Source organism: Taurulus bubalis (genome assembly GCF_910589615.1).
Source record: "Taurulus bubalis genome assembly, chromosome: 5".
NCBI lineage: Eukaryota > Metazoa > Chordata > Actinopteri > Perciformes > Cottidae > Taurulus > Taurulus bubalis.
This window is the reverse complement of record NC_136593.1, coordinates 10,831,452-10,856,407: the sequence shown is the minus strand read 5'-3', so window position 1 is coordinate 10,856,407 and position 24,956 is coordinate 10,831,452. Positions and strand designations below refer to the sequence as shown.

The 24,956-nt window shown below is 39.7% G+C and overlaps 2 protein-coding genes across 2 annotated transcripts in view; both read left to right on the top strand.

Moving 5' to 3' along the window:
- itga7 (integrin, alpha 7) overlaps nt 1-14,438 on the top strand; it is a gene marked incomplete at its 5' end in the record, with an annotated part of 32,899 nt that extends 18,461 nt beyond the window's left edge. The window contains 20 exons of the mRNA XM_079218683.1: nt 2,652-2,859; nt 3,614-3,810; nt 4,033-4,121; nt 4,227-4,354; nt 4,583-4,678; nt 4,796-4,857; nt 5,129-5,298; nt 6,218-6,367; nt 7,171-7,286; nt 7,496-7,682; nt 7,801-7,875; nt 7,994-8,073; nt 8,170-8,247; nt 8,658-8,760; nt 8,938-9,153; nt 9,765-9,881; nt 10,012-10,125; nt 10,625-10,723; nt 10,997-11,122; nt 12,716-14,438. Of these exons, the coding sequence (XP_079074809.1) occupies nt 2,652-2,859; nt 3,614-3,810; nt 4,033-4,121; nt 4,227-4,354; nt 4,583-4,678; nt 4,796-4,857; nt 5,129-5,298; nt 6,218-6,367; nt 7,171-7,286; nt 7,496-7,682; nt 7,801-7,875; nt 7,994-8,073; nt 8,170-8,247; nt 8,658-8,760; nt 8,938-9,153; nt 9,765-9,881; nt 10,012-10,125; nt 10,625-10,723; nt 10,997-11,122; nt 12,716-12,871 (2,567 nt within the window). The 3' untranslated portion in view covers nt 12,872-14,438. The remainder of the gene's footprint in view (nt 1-2,651; nt 2,860-3,613; nt 3,811-4,032; nt 4,122-4,226; nt 4,355-4,582; nt 4,679-4,795; nt 4,858-5,128; nt 5,299-6,217; nt 6,368-7,170; nt 7,287-7,495; nt 7,683-7,800; nt 7,876-7,993; nt 8,074-8,169; nt 8,248-8,657; nt 8,761-8,937; nt 9,154-9,764; nt 9,882-10,011; nt 10,126-10,624; nt 10,724-10,996; nt 11,123-12,715) is intronic.
- Nucleotides 14,439-17,391: 2,953 nt separating this feature from the next.
- Nucleotides 17,392-19,660, top strand: npffl (neuropeptide FF-amide peptide precursor like; the record flags this gene model as incomplete). The annotated part of the gene is made up of 3 exons (XM_079218509.1): nt 17,392-17,538; nt 18,338-18,453; nt 19,540-19,660. The coding sequence occupies 3 exons, from the start codon at nt 17,392-17,394 to the stop codon at nt 19,658-19,660; spliced, it is 384 nt and encodes a 127-aa protein (XP_079074635.1).
- Between the last annotated feature and the right edge of the window lie 5,296 nt (nt 19,661-24,956).

Below are 24,956 nucleotides of genomic sequence, written 5' to 3'. Positions count from 1 at the left end.
TACAGTTGAGGACAGTGGGAATGTCATTAGTTTTGCAGGTTTGGTCATACACCAAAGTAATGGACATGTTAACATCTCAACCTCATGTTGGCGCTAGATGAAACGTTTAGATCACCAAAGTTGAGAATTTATCCTGAAGGGATCATGAATGTGTGTCCCAAATTTCATTGCAAACCATGTGATAGTTGTTGACAGATTATATTCAAAACCATGAATGTAAACCTCATGGTAGCGCGAGAAGAAAAGTAAGAAGATCACTAAAGCTAATAGGATTCATCCTCTGGGGACCTGACCATCTAGAGATCCAGGTCGAGATATTTAATTGAACACGTTGACCTGCTGGTGGCGCTAGAGAGAAAGTCAGGAGAAGTCAGTAGGATTCATCCTCTGGGGATCACGAATGTCTGCACAAAATGTTATGGCAATCCATGAAGTAGTTTTTGAGATTGCTATGTCTGGACCAAAGTGGTGGACTCAAGTGTGTTTTTGTTGTGAATCTCTTGGTTACACATGGACGCTAAGTCCATGTGTAACGACACCTCGTCTGCTTAACACAACCGGTTTCTGTGATTGTTCCAGTTATTACTTTTCACAAAGTGTGTGCATCTGCCATAAATCTCTTTATTCACATACCTCCAAGCCTGCTTACCCTCCCGCTCTCCACATTGAGCCGTCTCCATGACAACACTAATTCCCACATGACCTCTTTTGGCCTTCATTTAAAACTCACATGCTTCCATTGATCCTAACCAGATGATATGCCACACCTTTGCATGCTTTCTAAAAATAATGGAGACAGTGTTGTCGCTATTAAAAACAAGTCATGCTCATCATCTTAACAAATTCTGGTCTTGACCTTGTGCTGCATAATTTCTTTTAAATAATAAAGAAAAAAAGAACCTGGTAAGAAGAAATAAATAATCAGTTTTTATTTAAAAATATTTACAAATCGAGTTGATGGGACAAAACAGAATAAAAGAGAAAAATAATTAAATGGAAAAGTAAAAGAGTGAATAAAAGTGCAAAGTGTTGCAATATTTCACATATCAAACTTTTGCCCCTGAATATGATGCATGAGACAATACATGAAACAATATATTACAATTTAAAAATGAATGGGAAGTTAAGGACATACAGAGAATACGATATGGAATTACACATTATAATAAGGTAGATACCCTCACTCATGAGTAATGAATAACTGCACATCGGTGTAGTGAGGCATCTTCCACAGGATAATAGATACACCGATTAAAGTATATTACATGGAATAAAATCCCACAAGATTTAAATTCTATGTTAAACATTTGAAGAAGAAAAAATTTGCACCCACCTATTTCAAATAGTTTCTTTGACCATATGCAATTAAGCAAAACTAAACAGTAAGGCTCAATGTTGGGCCTGAAATGCAGTTGTAGCTACACACACAGAACATGTATAAGCATGTCAAATATTTTAAATTTGAACAGGATACGACGACAACAGACAACACAGTATGATACATATATAAAGTAAAACTGAAGGCAGAAATAACAGTACGACAGTACAAAAAACATGTATATTTGTGCAATATCATTGCAAGTGAAAAGTGCAAAGACTTGAATGAGGGTAGTGCAGAAACATTACCGCTGTTGCAGGGCCCCTTTCACGAGCGTTTTGCTGCCTTAAGCTTTCATTCCCCATTTAGCTTTATAGAGACGACCCTGTAGCGAGCCTGTGGGTCAAAAGCCGCCCTGGAAAAAGTTGCACCTTTTGTCTCCCTCCGTTGGTTTTTACAGGACTTGCGATGCAGACTGTCGCATTCTTCACCTGCCACCCTGGAGCTGCTCACTGTTTGTCTCCGTTGTGTCTCCCCCTGCATGTTTACTCAGGACTAACAGATCATGTCCTGATTGATCATTTCGCACCCTCCCACCTGCATGCTTTTAAACCAGTGAAGCAAATGCATGTGGTTGCTCTCTGTTCAGGTGAAATGTTTGATATGACGTGCTATTTTTCACATCTTGATAAGTATATTTTAACACACATCTTGTTATGAAGCAAACACACCCACACACACACACACACACACACACACACACACACACACACACACACACACACACACACACACACACACCCTCCCCCTTCCACTTTCAATCCTTAGCTCTACCTGATTTATATGCAAGCACACATTCCTTTACACCCCGCCCCACACACACACACAAAAACATATACTTCCACACAAAAGAATAGTTTAGGTTATAAATCTAATTAACGTCCATCCATATGTTTATATCCTGCCTTCACTTTAGGCAGCTGATACAGAACAGCAGCATCATGAATCTCACGGGACTTTCGGTGAAGCCTCATACATCTCCTGATAACGTCACGACTCACAATCAGGCTTTCCTGCTCTTACCCGTGGACATATATCCATTCGCCGGCCTCCAGCAATCTTCAAACACATGCTCACAGGACATTTACACCCATCATGAGTTTGGCATAAAATCAATAGTCACTTAAGGCACACATTTCATTAGTAAGAAGATGAGCTGGCCCTGCTACACAGAGAGGAGATGAGCCTCTGAGCTCCACGGTCAATACTAACCCTGACCCTTTCCTCCATCTTGTTCCACATCTTCTCCTCCGTCCGGCCTTCCGTCCTCCAGGGTTTTCTGTGGACTCGGCCATGGGGATTATGAGCCTCGGGGAGCTGACTTTCGTGGCGGGTGCACCTCGAGCCAATCACACAGGGGCAGTGGTGCTGCTGCGGAAAGACAACGTATACCGACTGGTGCCACAGCACATCTTCTGGGGGGAGGAGCTGGCGTCTTCATTTGGGTACTCGGTAGCTACGACGGATCTAAACAGGGACGGGTGAGGAAATGCTGGATGAGGAGTCAATCGAGATGATCATCATTAAATAGATAAGACTGACCAGTAGTGAAAGGGGTATTCAGTATTCAGTATTTTACCTTATGTATATAAGTATTTTCAGAAAAATATATGTAAGTGTCAAAACTAAAAGTGCTCGTTACGCTGAATGGGCCCCGTTATACTTCTATACGACTGGAGAATGACACTAACATATGACATATTACATTATAGAGAGCTAAACTAACTGCTTTATATTATTTCATATTTAACATCTTATAATTAGTTTAATCTATGACAAAGCATCATATTTTATACTTTTATTTACATGTAAAGTAACTTATAGCTGTAAAATAAATGTAGTGGAGTGATGCATTACATGCATTTCAATTGAATGAGGAACATAAATATTAAGTAGCATAAAATGGAAATACTCAAGTAATGCACAAGTATTATTTTTTTATTTTTATGGGTTGCTTTAACTATGTTTTAATCGGTTTTATTTGTTTTTACTATATGTGTGGCACTCTGAGATTCCTTTGAAGGAAGAGTGCGATAAAAATGAAATGCATTATTATTATTATTTACCTCAAAAGTACAGTCAGAGTAAATGTACTTAGTTGCATTTTCTGTGACTGTGGATGAGAGGGTGTGTGCTTAAAACAATTCAATAATAAGTTCAAGGTCCACCAAAAACTAAATTCAGTACTTTACAAATGTTTGATATTCATTTATAATCCTCTGTTTCTGTCCCCAGTTGGACAGATGTGATTGTTGGAGCTCCTAATTTCTTTGACCGTAAGGCAGAGATTGGTGGAGCTGTGTATGTGTACCTGAACCCCTTCGGTCACTGGGATGATCAGGCTCGGCCCATCCGGCTCAACGGGACCTACGACTCCATGTTTGGGATTACAGTCGGCAATATAGGAGATCTGGATCAGGACGGATACGGAGGTAAGATCAAAGGTTTTTATTATAACACAATAATGTAAAGGGACTGATTCTGTTCAATTTCTACTGCTGCTGTGTAAAACAAATGGATGTAAATGGTTTTAATCCAGTTAACCTTCCTAAAGTTCTTCTTTTAAACTATTTCAATATTAATTAGAATTAATTAAATGATACGTTTGAACACTTAAAAGTGTTTTTGAATTATTTCCCTATCTGTATGTTCAGATATTGCTGTGGGGGCACCGTTTGATGGAGATGGCAAAGTTTTTATCTACAGAGGCTCAGATTCTGGAATTGAAACAAAACCGGCTCAGGTGAGTTTCATACAACAGAGTTGAAATGAACCAACCGATGAAAAGAAGGATGAAGAAGAATAAGAGAGTGACTGATTGAATGACCAGTGTTTCTAATCCCATCAGGTGCTGGACGGTCGTGACTTTGATGTGAAATGTTTTGGATACTCCATCTCAGGTGGTTTGGATATCGATAATAACCACTACCCTGATATTGCGGTGGGCTCTCTTAATGACTCAGTGGTTCTCTTCAGGTGAGAAAATATTGAGCTAAAAACCCAAATGAAATCCTCAATTCGATAATTTAATGCATTTGACAAACAAAAAGGCCCAATGTTCAATTTGTATTGTTGGATTGATCATGATCAAATCTAAGAAAACATTAAAGACACATAAAATCCAAGTGTCATCCTAAATCTGACATATTTACCTCCCATATAATTGATTCTTCCTGACTCTTTGTGTTTTTGTGTGTCCCCAAGGTCTCGCCCAGTCATCCATGTGATCAGAGATATATCTATCGACCCTCAGTTCATTGATCTGGAACAGCACAACTGCAAGGGCAGAGAAGGAGTCTGGTAAAAACTGATCATTTGAAAGAAACAGCTGTGAATGTATTTATCCCTATGATTGTTTTATTAATTTCAATCTAAGCTAGTGTTGTAACAGATCATAATTTTGTCTGCCTTGTTTAGCATGGAGGTCAAGGCCTGCTTCACCTTCACAGCCCACCCAGAACACTACTCACCACACATAAGTAAGTCACACCTTGCTTTTCAAGACCATTTGTGTCCGTCTCTCATGTGGGAGTCATTTCTATTTACAGTGGAACGTAACCTTATCTGTGGGGTAACATCGCACTTTATTTTGATTAAATCACAGCTGTGTAATACTGTATTCCCTCAGATGGGGGGTTCATATATGTTTGGCCCCCAGTGGGCTCTTTAAGTGCTCTCAGTGTGCGTTCTGACATTTTTCAATCCCTCCATCTCTCTTCATGCATCGCCCCTGTTTTTACTTCCTTCAAGCACTCCTGGTGCACTTTGAAGCTGACACAGAGCGCAGGAAGTTGGGCCTCCCGCACCGCGTAAACTTCCTGGGCCGCAGTTCCCTGGAGCCGGAGTATACTCAGATAGAAGAAGTGGAGCTGCATCGGCAGCGTCACCCTGTGTGCACAACTGCTACCTTCCAGCTCCATGTCAGTAACTTAGTTTAGACAATAACTGGTGGCTTTTGGTCTTGTGTTTTGTATTTTATATTACTCTTGCAGCAAAAGATGGAATAATGGAGCAATTGTAGGTAGATTACTATCCACCTTTTGAGTGTCAGGGCATTAATTACACAGTTTTATATATATATATATATATATATATATATATATATATATATATATATATATATATATATATATATATATTTATTTATCAACACACAGGTTAAATATACAGTTACACACACACCACTAGATGTACATGTACAAAACACATTCAAACTGTTATGACAATTATACATATTAGATTATATACTCTGGATTCAGATCTTATTTAGCGGCACTCAGATCTTTGGTCTGAGTTTAAATTAGCTCTATATCGCCTACTGGAGGGCAGAAGTTGGTAATCTTTTGTGAATGATTTTAAGGCATTCAAGGAGTCAGAAGAGATACTGTATAAGCATGCTCTTTATGCTGTTTGCTTGAAAGGAGAGTGGCTCAGGTTGGCTAATATTTGGATTTGGATTTGATTATATATATAGTTTTAAGTTTGAACTGCCTAGCCAGGCCGTACTGCAGTATAGCATGACACTCTGAATCACTAATTTAAAAAACAGTACTCTGGCCACTGGGGTTATCTGAGTCCACGAAGAAAGTATGCGCAGCTGTATCTTCTTACGAATAAATTATATATGAGGATTCCATATACAGTGGCCTCTATCAGAGCACCCAGATATGTGTATGAAGATGACTTGTTTATTTTCTATTTTGTGAATTGCCTATGAAAAATATCATGAGGAATGAAATACTTTCCTCTGTTTTATTAGTATTATCATACACCACAAATACACTATTTGACCAAACCAGTTGTTGTCCATTAATCTTTTTGTATTCTCTGTCCATGCAGGAGAACATCCGTGACAAACTGCGTCCGATCTCATTGGCGATAACCCACACTATCAAGCAAGTGCCACCACGCAGACACTCAGGTGCCAAGAGGCTGGAGAAGCTGGCTCCTGTGCTGAGTGTTTCCCCGTCAAACACGCTGCACTCTGAGGTCTGTAACCGAAAGGAAGCTGAAGTATTTTATTGCCCGGATTACTGTTAATGGGCCACACTTACCCGAAAATGACTGTATAAAGAAGTGGAGATTTATGAAACACATTCCGATCAACATTCTTTTCTGCAGTAACTCAGGTTTGTTAAGGCAAGTTAAAGCCCAACACATATGACATATAAAGCATATTTAGTTGGAAATTTTATTATAATACCAAAATAAGCATGCAGAATCATACTTGTTGTAGAAAAAGACCCTGCTTGGTTTGATTCCGTTAGAAAATTACCTCACAGTACTGCTGCAGTGAAGATCCTTTACACATGTTTTTAAATCAGCATCCTTTCTTGAAGCTTCATACTGAATCACCTTTTTACCTCCTCACACACATATCCACTGGCTGCATCCATGGGTTTTCATCCCATGCAGTTTTCTCCCCTTGAACCCCACATATCTGCTGCTTATTTCAAGTATAATCATGCAGACATGTAATGCAATAGGGCTACACAATGCATTGGTTGATTAGGTTTTTGATGAATGGTTTAGTCTAAAGAAATTTGGATGAAACAAACAAACCAAATCAAAAACCCCAACACATTTTGCTTTCTAGTTCCGGAGGACTAAGAAAACCCCAAAATGAGAGAAGCTGGAACTTAAAAAATAACTGAATTGATACAAAAATGAACTCATTTCAGCATTTGCTATGCTACTTAAGTCAATCTTGTATTATAAAAGCTGAACTAGATGTTGAATGCTCTTTGTGATTTAATAAACAACTTCACGTCTGTCTCGTTGACCCTGTGAAGGTGAACTTCCTTCGAGAAGGATGCGGCAGCGACAAAATCTGCCAGAGCAACCTGAAGCTGAGCTACCAGTTTGGAACGAAACCCCTGACCTCTGACCTCTTCACCCCTCTGCCAAAGTTAGTGTCTGATGAGCCCACTCTGTGTTAGTCGGTGGCAATGATGATGTGAACTGTTTTCTGAGAGACTGTTTCCTATATCCTAACACAAACAGTTATGTGTATGTGGTCAGAAAACAATGCCTGTTTCTTAAATTCATCTTTTGGTGCGAGTTGAGATTTTAGATTAAGGTACGCCTTTTAAAGAGTTTCCCACTCTCTTCATGTAGAGATGAGGATGATGTGCAGGTGTTCTCCCTGTCAGACCCGCGGTTGGTGGTGCTGGAGATCAGTGTCACCAACATACCCTCCGACCCGCTGCTACCTGAGGAGGACGGAGATGACGCCCACGCTGCTCAGCTGCTCATCTCCCTTCCAAACTCTCTGTCGTACGCTGGCTCCAGGATCCCACCTCAGGTTGAGACGAACAAATTATAATTTCATGGCGTTGAGGTGACTTCATAAACTAGAAACATGTCTGTTTGGATTTCTGTTTTTGCTGATAGTATTTGTTTGATATCCTGATTGACTTTAGATGAGATGCCAAGTGAACCAGAATGCCTCTCAAGTTGAATGTGACCTGGGAAACCCTGTGAAACGAGATACGAAGGTACGGAAACAAAACAGTGTGAATTCAGTTAAAGCTGGGAAGACTGTCAGGATTAAAAGATGCCATTTATAGTGTAATTATGTGTGATGAAATATCAGTTTATGTGTTTCTTTTTCAGCTAAAATTCTCCATCAACTTGGATACATCTAACATCACAATTGAGACCACCGAGTTGACAGCAGATCTCTTGTTGACAACGTATGTCCAATACATCTCTTATTTAAGTGCATATATTTGACTTGTTAATCCCAAATAAACATTGATCACAGTGTTTGTTTTTGTTTTTGTCCTCAGCATCAGTGAGCAGCCTGAACTGCCGCCAGTCACAGCTTTTGCTAAAGTTGTGATAGAGCTCCCCCTGTCTGTCAGTGGGTGAGTTAATCATTTTAAAACAGTTTCTCATCAAAGTAAAAAACTGTATATGGCTTAGAAAGGTGTGTTGTGTCTGACAGTGTCACATATATTATCTATCAGCATCTTACAACTCTTCATTGATTCTCCACTAAGATTTTCGAGATAAACTGAGCATCATCTTATACACTTGGCCTCACATATTTTCAAGAATTGGAAATGAAGTTCTGTGGGGTTTAACAATGTACATGCATGAATTTGAGTAAATAAGGTTCATCTTGCTCTTTTCCAGTTGTTTTGAGAGACGTGCTATAATCCCAGGCTTAAACCACATTGCTACTATGCCTAGTAAACAGATACATGCTTTATGAAGCTGTGTGAGTGTGTATGCAGCTGCCCGGCCTCACTGATGTGATCCTGTTTTACTGCAGTTTTGCCCGTCCTCACCAGCTGTTCTTCAGCGGGGTGGTGAAGGGAGAGAGTGGCATGACTAGTCTGGAGGACATCGGCAGCCCTGTGGATTTTGAGTTTGTGGTGAGGAATGAGTGTGTGTGTGTGTGTGTGTGTGTGTGTGTGTGTGTGTGTGTGTGTGTGTGTGTGTGTGTGTGTGTGTGTTTGGAGGGGGTCCTGCATGTGAGTTTAGATTGCTGTCATTGCTACAAGAAGAAACACATCTTAATATAATCTGTATGATATTCTTTTTTCTGTCAGGTTGCTAATCCTGGCCAAGCTCTGCAAATGCTCGGCTCAGCTTTCCTCAACATCATGTGGCCTTACGAACTGGCCAATGAGAAATGGCTTCTGTATCCCGTCAGCTTGAAGTTTGAGGGCCACCCAGACACCCAGTGCACCCCAACTGAGGCCTTGAATATTCTGCAGCTCCACAGCTCCTCGTCTGCAGAAGCTCCACAGCCTGCCAATCAAAAGGTAAGCAGAGCAAAGCTCATTTTTGCCACATAAGGTGCGGTTGATCGATGTCTTTTGGCCTCCAAGACAAGATTCCTAAAGATTCCTAAAGATCCTAAAGATTCCTCAAGATTAAACCTCAAAGTAACTGGTTGAATGTTTTGAATGCTGATGAACACAGCTTCAGTGCTTCTTTTCCTTAACTCCTTTAGCCCAGAAATCACACGTCCATCATTTGTGAATTGGGAATTTTTTCCTTTAATTAATCACAATGTGAGTATAGCAACTACAGTGTATGTTTTGGGGGACAATATATAATGCAATAGAAACCTCTTTATTAGGTCTACACTGTCTTATCTTATTCTCAGTTACACATGTTTACAAAATGTGGAAATGTTACACATTTTTCAAATGACAAAAACACTCCTTTTCTGTCTTAAATATATTGCAAATAAATGTGGTTAGAAATGGAGAGCATTGTTTAAACACAGCTGCATGTAAACTAACACATGGTTGACAAGTCTTTTATTTCAACATCATCCTCCTGCTCTAAACTTCTACACTGTACAAACTGTTCATGTTTTTCCGAGACTGATCTTTCTCCTCCTGTATGAATATGTCACTACCACCAGGCTGGGCGAACGCGTCGGTCCCACCCAAAGGAGGAAGGTCAAGTGGCGACAAAAGGCAGCATGGGACGAACCACCCCAGCTGTGGCAGCTTCGGAGAGACGCAAGTCGCTCAAACTGGTAAGAGGGAAAGGAAAATACAGATTGAACAAAAGAAAAAATTGCTTTGTTGCTTCTGCTTTTCACTGCTTTATAGTTGCTGTCTCCAAGTCATTTGAAAATCACCTCAGCTGTCATTTCTTTCTTCCAGGATTGTCTCTTGGGGTCGGCACGCTGTGTCCTCTTTCAGTGTCCCCTCCACAGCTTCTCCGGTCACGCTATCCTCAAGATCCATGCCAGGTTGTGGAACAGCAGCTTCATAGAGGTAAAGAAAACCAAAAAACCTGTCATCACTACATCAGCAACTCACTGCACATTCCTCTCCATCTCAGCTTCAGCAATCTGTGAACACAGCTGCAACTGTTGTTAAACATGCAGATCCAAGAGTGACAGGAAATATAAAGCCAATACGATGTTTGCCTTGAACATTCAATAAAACATTTTTTTGGGTCCTAGTTTCATAGTTTGTCATGATATAGATGATGGCCAAAACTGCAAAAATAAGTTTATAAAAGAAGATAATTTAAAGTTTAAATATGAAGTTATAAGGTATATTATGTTATGGATTCACCAAAAATTGTGATCCCATTGTGTGTGCATTAGCAAAAATAAAATAAAAATGTTTTATTAGAAGAAAAAACTGGGGATTTGATTTTAATCAAGCAACTTAATTTCACAACTTTAAGAGCTGCACCTGAATGAACAAAAAAACAGTGTAACAGTTTATGTATACATGAGGATGTCCCCCTTTCTCTGTCTGTCAGGAGTTTGCAGCAGTCAGTGCTCTGGAGCTGCTGGTCAGAGCCAACATCACTGTGAAGTCCAGCATCAAACACCTGATCCTCAATGATGCTGCTGCTCAGGTAATCGGCAGGCTTCCGAACATGGAGCATGTATCCTGACAAAAACACAACGGCACTACATTTTGTTCAGTAAATATTAGTTGGTGAAACCTTTTACACATTGCTATCATCAGTATCTAAGATGTAAGATTAATTGGCAATCTGCACATTTCTAAACCTCATTTAAATACACCTATTATTATTACAGGCACGAGTGACTGACTCACTGATTAATCACGATAAGGTATATCTCTATTTTTCTCTTAATTTTGCAATTGGATTGTATTCGTCCAGGTGCCAGTGATGATCTACCCTGAGCCTGGTCTTACTGACCAGTACAGGATCCCCTGGTGGATCATCCTCATAGCCGTCCTGGCGGGCATCCTGCTGCTGACTCTGTTGGTCTGCATACTGTGGAAGGTAAAGCACACACAAGGATAATTAACTATCACTGCATTTTGTAACACACAGTACTCTTCATAGGTCTTCTTGTTTTTTGTTTCAAAGTCCGAGTCAAAGTATCTCAAACAATGTACAAATATTTGCTTCATTAGATTTAGATTAAGCCTTTTCATAAGGGGTTCTTCTAGTTTAATTGACTTCATCCCTGTCACCCCACTGGCCATTACTCTGGCATTATGTCACCATTTTCCTTGGTAGTCCAATTATTTCTATCCGCTTTGTTCTGTCAATATCATTTTATTCCTTCTAGCTCACTCTCATCTGTTCCTTTCCTTCTTTGTTTGTCCTCGGTGTGTCATCCCTTTTGTTTTGTCTCTTCTCACTTCGACCTGGGGACTCTCTATTCCTAAATCCCCTTCCTTCTTCATTTCCCATTGTATTTCCAATATATCACTTTCCTGTGGTGATCTGTTGTGCCCAGTGCGGGTTCTTCAAACGCAGTGAGCGGCGCCAGCACTATGAGACGGAATACTACCGCGCCCATTTGGGGGTCCAACCCTCGGAGGCGGAGAAGCAGGCATCAGAACTATAAGATAAAAGATATTTCAGTCTGGCCTGCTCTCCCCTCCTCCTCTCCCTCCAAGCGGTAAAAATACTCACCCACAACCGCCTTGTTCCTGGATGCACTCTGGTGTGGCTGGTGGTGTTCATTACAGTGTGAAATATTACCACAATTTGACACAATTAATAACAAAAACAAAAAGGTGTGACATTGTAGCTGTGAGATGGGTTTACTGAATGGTATCAGAGGTTAGCTGAACTGATGGATATTGTTACATTTGAACCCATCAGGCACTTTGCAGAATCAACCTGCACAATTTTGCTAGTGTGGTTGTCTCTGTTATGAGATCAAGTATGGCACAAATTTGCTGTTAATTTTGTCTAAAAGAACCTGATTCCAAGTATTTAGCATTGTCTTGTCTTTGTAATCTGTTCCTATTGAACACCACCCAGCCATCTCTCCGTCAGGGTTTTTTAGCTGCCTGTTGTGCTGTGTGTTGTGCCTCTGCTGCTGACGTCCCAGTTTCATTATCTGCACTTCATTCTGGCACCAGTCGATGGGGACTTGACTCACATCGCATGACCGACTGGCTTATTCAGGTGCCAGAATCAACTGGTTATTAATATCAGCAGGGGTTTTTGTTCACATTAATGTGTGCTTTTTCCCTTAACGGCACTTTGGCAGCGTGTTGGTGTTTCAATCAAGGACACTTAAAACTGATCAAATGTTCAGCATGTGGATGTGCTTTCTTGGTTGGATGTGACTTTTTATTAAAATGTTACTTTGACTGCACAAGGTCAGATAATCACTTTTTCGTTTTGTGTGTCAGTGAGGAACTATACGATCTATTACAAGGCATGATACGGGAAAGTTTCATTCCTTGTAATAGACTCTCATCTGGTGAAATAAGGGCAAACCATTGCAGGTGATTTGCTATTATATGACATCACTTAATTATTTGTTTTCCCCCTTCCTTCCTGCCTCTCCATCCCTCTCTCTGCTATTCTTCCTCTCTATCCTACCTGCTTTCCTCTTTCCTGTGCCAACAGTGTGGCTTCTTCCAACGGGCCCACTACAAAGACAAATTGCCTCAGTATCACGCAGTGAAGATTCCTCGTGAGGACCGGCCACAGTTCCATACTGAGAAGTCAGGAGTTGTCCATAAAAAGGATTGGGCCACGCACTGGAGCGACGGGACCTCCTAACTTGCTTTGAAGCACTGACTACTGAATTAATTCAAATCACCATGTGTGGCACTCATCCTGTCTTTGCATTGGAACTAACTGACTAAACAAAGTGCACCACAGACTGAGATCATGACATCCTGTGCTCTGTACTGTGTCAGTACTTGCATATTGGTGGCCTGTTACACTGTGACTGGATCTATACACTCTCATGCTGTAGCCTGCTGATGGCTGGCCTTGCACAGTTTATTTATACTGTGCATCTATATCAGCGTGTTCAAATTAATACCGAAGGCCGACAACAATTCTTCAACAACAATCAGTCTAGCTGCTCAATATGCTTTACAGCCTGCAGAAGGAGCGCTGGTGCTCACATGGACTTCACCGTCTGTCATCCGAACAAAGGAGGACAGAAAACCACAATTCAAAGACACGCATGAATGCACAAGCATACAGTATAATCTTAGATGCATACAGAGACACTGGACATTTTTGACGAAGAAGCCACTGCCCGTGACAAAAACATTTTTTTGCCTTAACTACTGTAAGACTGACGACTAATATGAGCAATGAAAGAAATGCATTTTTTTAATATAAATGATGTGTTGGGATTTTCTTTTAGTTAGCACTGGTAAACATTGGGAAAATGTTTAAAATATCGGTTTAATAATATGTTGCCTAACTCTAAATGTGTTGTTTTCTGGGCTTGCTGTTTGCTCTGGAAATGAGTTCACCTGATGGTTTTTGTAAATCCTTATTCAAGGAAAAGAAATGCCTTTTTGTGTCAATATCTTTTTCACTTTTTGTTAATATTTCAGTTTAACTGTACTGTACATCAATAGTTTACCACCTGAGTGAGCTTGAATAATAATGAAAAATCAAAAACATATGACAGCCATGGCCACAGCACTGCAGTTGCATGAAGCCAAATATTTAAGAAAAGCGAAAACATATTCAAAATGTAATAATATGTATGACTGAATTAGATCATAGTTATGAGGTTTTCAACCACATCTTTATTTGTATTTTTGTTACTGAGAGAAATCATGAACTTTGTAGAATAAGTTTAAAACTTTTTCTTTGTACTAAATTAACCCACTTGTATTTGTTCCTGGTGCTGTACTCCAGTCACACCAGCCAAGGCAAGATAGTACATTCATTTCAGTGCTGACATTTCTGACTGCATACAAGTGCCTTATGGTAGAAGTGGCAGATTGTGAGCGACTGGTAAAGAACACAAGGCAACTTACAAACTAAATCAGGCTGCTGCCCTGAAGCATCTATTGGACACATGTGGACAAATAAACAAAATGAAGACAGGAGAGAAGATTTCTAGAGGAGCAGAACATGTCGGCAAGAAACCACACAAACTCTCTTTGGATTTAATTTGGGTCGATGTAGTGGCTGTAAAGCATGAAGAGTCAGCTTGTTTTTTGGTATTGCTGGACAATCTTGTATTAGCTGCATGAAGCTCCTGATGCTGTTCTGACCTTCCCCTATTTTGTGTTTGGATGTTGTCATAACTTAGTGTTTTATTTATTCTATGTTTGGCTGCACCATTTTAACATTGTAAATAAAAGTATAGGAAACAAAATAACGTATAAGTTGTGTTGTTCTCCCTAGAAATTTCCACCAGTTGTGACCAGTTACTGATCATCCTGAAGTTCACTCTGAAAACACCAGATGGAGGCAAAAGTCTGAAAACTGAAATACACATTAAGACATGGGTCTCTCCTATTTGGGATTTTCTTTTAATAAATAGTTGTTGTTGAGTTTTGAGCAGCAGGGCCTTTATGGGATACATTTTCCATTTGCATTATTTTCCTAATTTTCATGGTAATGTTGCCCATAACCCTGAGACATGAATGTGTCAACGAGACGTGCTGCACTACAGAGACAGATATTACTGCCACATAAAAAAAGACTTAAACAAGCATTTGCTTTTGGATGTACATCCTCTTGAAGAAACACATAATGGTATATTAGTGTGTTCCTGTCAAATGCAACATGAAGATCTTGTGAATTGGTGAATAGGAAACAGGTTTTGTCATTTGATAATAACAGTCATCATCAGTACGTCAGTACGCTCTGCTTCATAAAACAACGTACAGGTCAGCCGTATAGAGCTCGAGGTCAGATTGACCTGAGCTTTAAATCCTCGCTTCATTTCCTGTTCTAACTAGCGGCCATCAGGGAGATTATTTCTCTTGTCATACATGGTCTTTTAAGGTCCAATTAAAATCCTGGCAGCTACATTCATGAACCAGTTGGTTAGAGCCAGGTGTTAGAGAGAGATGTTGGACTTCGCTTACCATCTTCAGATCTGGGGAGGATAGTGGATATATTGCGAATATGTTTCTCAACCGGACGATGGAAGCATTTGAAACTCTAACCTCCAGTTTTATGTTCGAAGACACCATTTCCGCTGTTTACTAATAGGTGACTGATTATGTGTTTATGATATTCGATTGAACCTCAGCCAAATCTATACAACCTTCTATGTGATCACAGTAATGAAGTTACGTAGTAGTTATGTCCCATAATAGCATGTCACATACTCTCCGTTTCCTGTTCAATCGATTAGAATCCAATCCAATATGATCTGCCATAAATTCAACCTTGGTGAAATATTACTTTTTTGTTGACATTGTTGGAACTGTATGCATTCAAGTATGTTTATCATCAAGGTAATAGGTCAATGTGTTGTTGTACTGGACACCAGTCTCAATGCTAAATCAAATCTTTTAATTCATTAGGACCATGCCAACAACAACAAAATATGAAAGGCGTGATAACGCATATGAAGGTCTACAGGTGTTCAAAAATGAACCCAATCTTAATTAAGCAAAACAGCACAGACTAAACATACATGTATACTTTATTATCTTGTCAGAGTGAGCAAATTTGATTTTTCTTTAATCTTGTGATCTTATTAATGAAAACTAATTCCCCACAGAATCCTTCAGATGTCATCGTGGTTGCCATGGCAGTTAAACGGGGACAGTTAGACTGTGTATGTGTGTGTGTGTGTGTGTGTGTGTGTGTGTGTGCGTGTGTGTGTGTGTGTGTGTGTGTGTGTGTGTGTGTGTGTGTGTGTGTGTTACAGTCTAAGCGGATTGTCGCACATTAGGCACTTTGATGAGCTAAATCTGTTGATGTCTCATGCAGTATTGGGGAAGTGACTAATTATTACACAAATACACACTCACTGTACACACAAACTGTACACACACACACACACACACACACACACACACACACACACACACACACACACACACACACACACACACACACAGACACACACACACAGTCAAAGACAGAGACAAAGTGAACACATACAGCAATAAATAAACCAGTCACTTTCACAAATTAAGCAGTATTCGTTTGAAAATTAACAAAAAGAAGGATGCCGCAGTATTTAGCAAATGAAGCGTTCCTTTGGGAGAAGCTTCATTCCAAAAAAAAACGTAATCAGCATTTTTAAAGAAAGAAACCTCATGAAACCGTCTCTTCCACAGTGTAATAAAAGATTTTGATGACCCATAGAGACTTTGGTGAACTGCTCCCAATAATGAACCTTAACAAACTATTTGCCTCTAACTAACATTAACATGAGCTAACCCCGACATTATACGCTGACTTGAAACATGATCTTGGACAATTTACTCTATAAGATGATAATAAAAGCCAACATAAATCTGAAATACAATTAAGAAACAAACTCCAAGGCTGATCCTTCACTGATGAATGAATCAGTGCCATTATTGTAAACCAAGAGATGTGAGATGATATCGTTGAATGTATCCTTTAGTTTAAATACATTAGCTCAGAAGCTGAATTTACAAAAACAAACTAAAAAGCATAACATGTGTAGATCTCGTGTTCATTTATTTTACTTCTGCTTTGTTTTTATTCAGTATTTTCAGCCGTTTTGGGTTTATTACTTTTATCCCTAACCGATCAATTAGGTTCTGCCAACGAGTTGGTTTAATATTGGCGCTTGATTAAGTGGGTGATGAGTGTTTTCCCATATTGTTTGTCCACCCATGCAGTGAGGACTACTGTGCAACAGGGACTGACGGATCAGAGTCCATTTGGTGGGATTTATCTGTTTAATAAGTGTGAGAGTTGCGTTTCACTACCCTAAGGGCTACATAATAACACACTCTGGCTCTTAGGCATCCCTAATGCTCTGATCCTGCTAAATGGACCTAGTTAAGTCTCATATTAGGGGCTGGCTCATCCTCCATCCTGTCCCTTGTTCCCCTTTGTACGGGAGCATCTTTCTCCAGCTCTCCTGGGGAATTTCAACCAGTGCCTCTGAGGCGTATATAAGACCCGGCAAGGATGTTCCCACCGTTGAAGTTATCCAGGACTCTGCACAAAGAGGAGACGTAACCCTGACCAGCACAACTATTTCCTCTTTTCTCAAGGAGCCGAGCCTTTTGAAGTCCACAGTAATTGTAATCAGACAACCAGAATCCAATCGTCTGCCTTTGTCAACAGAATTCATCTGACCTCCCCTTCGGTTTGAGACCATGGACACAGCTGCGATGGTGACTCTTCTGGCTCTGGTTGTGGCGATGGCTGGCGTCAGTCAGGCTCTTCACACCCAAGGCAGTCTGGACCAAAATGACATCCTGCCAGACTTGGAGGAGAACATGGCCGACCACCTGCTGGGGCTGGTGAGACAACAAACCACTCACACTTCACTTCAAGTCTTCCATTTAACCTGCCATGGCAAGAACATATACCATTAGAATATGTGTTATCTCCCAAATGATTTATGTTTCATCCAATTTGCCAAAATAACTTTTGCGTCTAAAAAAATGTGAATCTAATTTTGAGACATATCTCAGGCACTCATGGTTAAGTTATAATATGTGTGAACTCATGTGTGTCTCTCGGCAGGATGTAAATATGAACTCTTTGCTGTGCCACATTAGGCTAAATGAAAAACGTACACAACCTGAAGTTTTGCCAACATTTTCAGAGCAGTTTGTCACTATGTGAGGAAGTCCGTAAATGGGATTTGAGCCCTTTTATCAAGCGGGACGAGCTAAATCACATCCCTCATTTAGATTTCAGACAGTGTTCCTCGTCATGCATCAACAGTGTGAAATGCACTTTGATCTATTCTGAGGGCAACAGACAGTCAGAGCACGGAAGAGGATTCAGATCACAAGGAAAATTATAAGGTTTTCCATGTGTCACGTGCAGAGACAGATCTTGGTTTTCCTTTGCATAAAGATGAGGGTGGATGGATATTTGAGTGGGCATGAGGTACATTTATTTGCCTTTGTACACTGATATCTACATCTCAAGATCTCTTTTCGCAGCGGGGCTGAGAGTAAGACCCCCTGGGGTTTGTGTTGCAACACATAATTGAATGCAGTTTGGGTTCTTGATGTTATCCCAACATATTCCTGTTCTTTTTAATGCAAGGCTTTTGCATTTGTTCATGTGTACACTGCTGTGCTCCAGGAAAATGAAATCACAGATGACAGCATTGATGACCGTCTGCTGACCGCAGTGCTGAGAGCTCTGCTGCTCGGCTCTCCAAGAGAAACCAGGGACTCTGTCCTCCATCAACCACAGAGGTCAGTGCACACACACATACACAGAACACACTAAACACAAGCTCACTGGAAATAAGTTATCGAGTACACTGTTGCCTTTCAACCTTTTTTTATAGCAGTTCCCTATCAACACTGAATTAAAACCAAATATGTATCAATTCTAGAGTAAAAATGTGACATTAATGAAAGCACAGTAGGATCACTCATGTATGTTTGAGTTAAAACAGCAAATGGATCATGTTAGGCTTGCATGAAGATTTTCAGAAGAAAAGGACAGAATTCATCATATATGATTTAAATAAGCCTTAATTTTGGTAAGTATCAATTTACGGCAAGAGCCGTGCAGATAGGGCTGCAACTGATTATTTTCATGAGCAAATCATTTGCTGAAGATTTTCTTGGTTTATTGTTTGGCCTGTAAAGCATACCAAATCGGTGAACAATACCCATTGCAATTTACAAGAATTCAATGTGATGTCATCAAATGTCTGGTAGTTTAAATCAATTTAAAAGCCAAATATACTTGAATTTCTATGATGTAGGACAAGAAAAAGTTGCAAATAACCACATTTTAAAAGCCAGAACAGAAGAATATTTGAGATTTGGGCTTGAAAATTGATTTAAATGATAATACAAATAGTTTGTCTCGCTTAAAACTTATCAGCAATGGCGAGGTTGGTTGATCCACATGCAGATCAAATTAAACCTATTTGGAACTATTTTCCATATCTGATATCTAATCCCATTTTATATTTAAATATCATGTCGTTGAGATCAATAGTTAAGATGGTTCAGGACCCAACCAGTTATTTTATGGCAAAAATTATATCATGTTTTTTTTTTACCTGACATTGTGGTCTCAGACTTGAGGTCTTAAACTTTACGTCTTTTATCTTTAACATCTTGCTTTGCATCGACACAGTTTGACAAACAGACCGAATGATTCTTTTGTAATTGCAGCTTGTGAATTCTCCATGTTTATGCCTCATCAAAAGTGTGTGGTTGTTCCTTCTGAGGTCCATGATAAAAACAAGTCTTTCATTCAAACCATATATTATATTACTTTGACATACATCAGCTGCTGCCTCTGTCTCTCCTCGCTTGCAGGTTTGGCCGCGGCTCCAGAGGGCATGTAGTGTCGGAGGATCAGATACTTTCCCGTGACTTGGAGGATGCCCCCGATCAGGTCTGGGGTCTGGCTGTGCCACAGAGATTTGGCAAGAAATAATTTACGCATCGATGTCCTGGCATGAGGCCAAGCAGTGGGCAGCTGTGGAGAGACACAATTTGAATGAATAAATCTAAATAATATTTAAACTTTTTTTTTCAAAATTGTCCCATTCAATTTGGTCTTGTTTGACACGTTTAGTTAAAGATGACATGAGCTTCATTTTTATTGTTTTTCATTCTGATTTCCAGAAAAGCATGTTGATGGGTTTCCTGAGCAGACCTCATTTATCCTGACTAGATTGTTATTTAGGGCCGAAAGTGTTTGCTGTTTTTTGATTTTCTGTTATTCTTCTGTTCTCTGGTCAAATAAATAGCTTTAAACTTGGAAAAGATAAACTGTGTATGTGTGTCTTCAAAATAATCCCTCTTTAAAGATCAGGACCAATGTTGAAATTGTATGAAACCCTTGTTCCTGTCAGCATGATTCAAAAATTGTAAGAATATTTCAAAATACGGATTGGGGTTGTAACTAAGGATCCTTCTCAGTATAAGTTCATCTGGTTGTTTTTTATAATCAACTGAATAATCGTCAAGAACATGTCAGAAAATTTGACATCTCAACTTTTTAAAGCCAAAGATATCTTCAAATGCCTTGTTTTTGTTCTCAAACTCAAAATATTTGATCTAAATAATTATAAAATTGGTGAATGCTTGTGCATGAGTTTTATTCTGATGTTGTGCAGTATTTTCAAAAATAATTGCAAGTCTGCAGTCAGTGCCAAATCTGTACATTTTCCAATTTATTTGGATTTGGTTGCTGAACAACAGCTGCTCAGTTGTGATTGTTCGTAATGCATTTCCCCACAAATGGGCAGGATTTTTATAACACAGTGCTATATTTGTTGGGTATGCAGAACATATTTAATTATTGTCACAAGAAATTGTATGACTATTTAACACTAACACATGCAGATCTGCTAGACTATATACAAGTACGTTATACATTTTCCATTAAATTAGCCTTAATTGGCTTGCTCAGACACCAGAGGAATGGACATTCAGTGAAGGATACTGACTGCACAGCATATACATAAGACAATGTATCATTCGACTTTTAGTTACTTTCATTTGATCTCTCGAACCTGCAGACAGGTGTGTGTAGAATTAGGTTTATTGGAATGTTTAATGTGTTTATTTGTTGATGCACAGCTCTTCTCCACAGACTAGCAGTGGCTGTTATGGTTTTGTGTGTGGTGAATTCACAGGCCACCTGAGGAAGCGCCATGCAATAAGCTTCGGCACTAATTAAAACACAGAAACCTGCAATTACTCTACGCTTTCACAAAGACCGCAGCCAATTACTGGGAAGGAAAGCACGTCAACCCCTCTTAGGCTTGAATCTTTTATTAGCCTGACCCCCCATTCCTCTTTATGAGCCCAGAAGACAGAATGAAGAATTACTAGTGCTGATTGGAGACCATCGATGGATGACCTCTCGATTATTTTTTTTACTTATGCCAACCCTTGTCTGTTGTTCTGACCATAGTTTAATCACGTACATATTATACAGTATATTATATATAGTTCATATTTTCTTTCTGGTTGTCTCTCTTACACCATCCACTTTGAAACGCTAGAGTTTTTTAGTGTAGTTTTCATCAATTCAATATCTAAACTTTTCATCAATAAGGTAGGTTGGCTACACAATATTCATATTAAATCAGTCAATAGCCTGCATAATACATTTAAATATAATAATATAACACAAAGGGCGAAGTATCAGATGCGCTTTTTGTAGTCCATCTTCGACACATGATCCCATCATCCCATGCCAGTGCATTCTCTGAGCATCGCAGAAATACTACTATTTCCTAAATCCTAATGAATTCTCCTTCACATCTTTTCTTGAACTTCCATCGAGGTCATGGAAAAGTGGTTATGAATCGACGTCAGGAGTTTTAGACTGCTCTAAAACCGTCCAAAACCAGTGGGTGTTCTCCGCTCTCTGGCCTCAGAGGGCAGCAATGAGCTGATTCTGACTTGGCAAACCTAAAAGGTGAAGAAGATGCAGTATTAGAAAGCTCTTGGAAAATGACACAAAGGTGAAATTTATGCTGTATTGGCCATGTTTTGAAGCAATACTTTCACTTGAGAAAAATCTAAAAAGGACTTTCACGATAATCTTATTAGATACAATGACAATGATTCAGAAACCAACAACTATACTATAACACAATGCACAAACCAAAAAGCACAAAGACAAACGCATCTAAGCTGCCTAACGTTACCACACCAACCGCAGTAAAGACAAGGGGAACACTAAGTAATCATTTTTGAAAAAGAGAAAGAAACTGATAGCTTATATTCAAAGAGGGATCCTCCACCAGCACGTCTAAGTGTGCAACAGAGACAAAGACAGAGAGAGGTAGCAGGGTGTGCTGTTGATCACACAGCTGCAGCCTCTGATCTGCACAGATGAGTTAAAGAATGACTCAACCCATCTGAATTTCATGAGTCAGCGGGGGTTCAGACAAAACGCAGCAATTATAACAGACATACTTACAGAGAGTTATGAGACTGATATAGATAAATAGATATTGAAATTGTATTATTGCCACCAACTGTATACAGTGACAAAAACGTATACAATACAATGTACAAAATATATTAACTGCACTTACCTTTCAGATACCATGGCCTTCTCGATCTACTGTATGGCTCGTTGACCTTTCCCCGACTCCCCTGCTCCCATTTCCCCTGATGGTCATCATCTTGGAAGGCAGCCATCTTGATCAGTGGACAGGGAGGTCTCAGCCATTTACCGACCATGACCATGACACGGCACAATTTGTCACACAACAACAAGCTTTAATGGCTACAGGGTGAGTGGAAAGTAAAACCATGTCAGTGCCAAGGGTAAACTGCAGAGGTGTGTTCTCCTGCATGACTAAAAAGCGCAAAGAGTTATTTTACTTTGCTACTAACCATTTAGCAAACCAGGCTGCTTCATTTAGGATTTTACACCAGTACAGCCCTGGTTGTCATTCATAGGTAGACAAAGTCTATTAACACTCTTTAGCAGTAGTGAAAAAACAAATAAGGTGCAGATTTATTTTTCATTCACTTAGAGTGCAGCTCGTTGTTGCAATTGGTGGCCAGATAAAGGATTTTAAAAAGCTTTCAGTCATCAGTGGCAGAACTGATTGAACTGCCCTCAGTCGATGAGCACAAACTAAATGTGGTGCCACCTTTGATTTTATATGGTTTGTTTTGACTTTAAAGGAAGAGATCATTGATATCTCAATCCGAGTAAATTATGTTTTTTGTCACTATGCACCTTTGACATTTAGTTTTCTGAGCGGCTAAATATCAGTTTATGTTCATAGGTGTTCCCAGTATTGAAATAAATTGACACCAGTGACCGTCTTAAACATAATTTTGTAACTGTACAGCATGAACTTGAAAATGAGAATGTATGCATTTTGTAGTGAAGCATGTAAAAACCAATGGTATTGATCCATAGGGGAGCAATGGAGAAGTCTGTGTTTAACAAGATAACTCATCACAACCTCATGTTATGCGACATTTTATTGTTCGCTCTCTGACTCATGTTCAGGTTCAAAATGAGACAGCAAAGCTTCGCCACATGATTCAAATGAAAACTATTGGTAGGGACTGTAAAAACATACAATAAAGAAACAACATTGAGTATTTCATTAGTAAACAAGACCTCTACCAGTGTGTAGGAGACTATGTGCATGGCTGCGGGCTGTTTTTTGGTCCTCTTAGGAAAGAGGTTGTACAGTATAGGCTGAGAGGAATACGCAGCCAACTGTTATCAGTTCTCTTTCTCTCTCTCTCTTTCCTATACTCACCCACTCTCTCTTTCTCTCTCTCTCTCTCTCACACACACACACACACACGCACACACACACACACACACGCACAAACGCACACGCACAAACGCGCACACACACAGCAAGCCTGTGGTCTTTTATTAACACGCTTCTCTACTTTGATGATGGATACATAATTCAGGAAAAGCTCATTTGTATTATCACTCACTCTTTCACTCTCAGCTACAAGCAATAATGGCTGAGTAAAAAGAGATGTTTTTTTCATTTATTATACATGTATATATAGAGGGATTTTCAGATGTCAGATGATGAAAATAGTCTCGCTTATGGGTCTTTCCCATACAGTTACTACTGTATAAACGAGGGGTTATAGGCATAACGGAAATGACTCAAAAGACCCCAGTTTATAGGCACCTCTGGGGCTTAGTGATCTAGGACTTGTGCCATATGGCCACAGTGTCTCTGGTTTGATTTCAGCTGGGAACCTTCTGTTGTTGGGGACTCACACCCCCTCTTCTCTTTCCCTTTTCTCATATTTGCTATTCATCTTATATGTTCTTACATCTTATGCTTATACTATAGTATATAGTGGTCTAAATGTGGCTGTCATCCTCTCCACATCTTAAGTTACCAGTTAGTGTACGAAACTGTCAACAGCTCTTCATCAATTTCTAAGACGAGCTTTAACCTTTTCAATTAGATTATATTTATTTTAAGTAGTTTTTTTAATGTGATTGAACTTTGCAATTAAAGTTAAAAGCTATTGGATAGGTTTGCTTCAAAAGAAATAAGGATTCTGGGGATATAAATGTTTTGTTTGTATTACATCCCCAAAATGTGCTGCAAATCTGGATGAACAACACACCATCATATGCCTCTTGGCCGGTGTCAGGTATCAGTGCCCAGTAGACGTGTGATGTGGGGACACTTTAAGAGGGGATCAATAACGATTGTGCTGGCCAGGCGGCAGCGAGGACAAGCTCGGTCAGATATGAACAAAGCTCAGATGATCCTCTCAGAAGCTCGGTTTTTGGCTCAAAACTGTCATTATGTAGACCTATTATGTATTACATATACTGCAGTAATCTGGGTAAAATAACTTACTCACACATTTGACTGTGACCCTCACATAAATCTCTGTATTAAATATTGTCAGGGGTGTGTATTTATATACATCTGAGAGAGCTTATTCATTCTGATTGAGCCTCTGTATTTATATTTTAAGCACGTGTAGGACGAGTATTTAACAATACTCTCTTAAAGCAAGGCTGGATCATGCATATTTTCCTACCCATCCAATAGAGAGAGAAAGAGAGAGAGAGAGAGAGAGAGAGAGAGAGAGAGAGAGAGAGAGAGGACGTCTTTGTCATCCCCTCTCTCTCTCTCTCTCTCTCTCTGACGGCTGTGCAGGGGCTGCTGCAGAACAGCCCTCATCTCAGACATCCAATACAGACAGAAAGAAATGTGAACAGAGGGCGGGACTTGCATGAAAGGGAC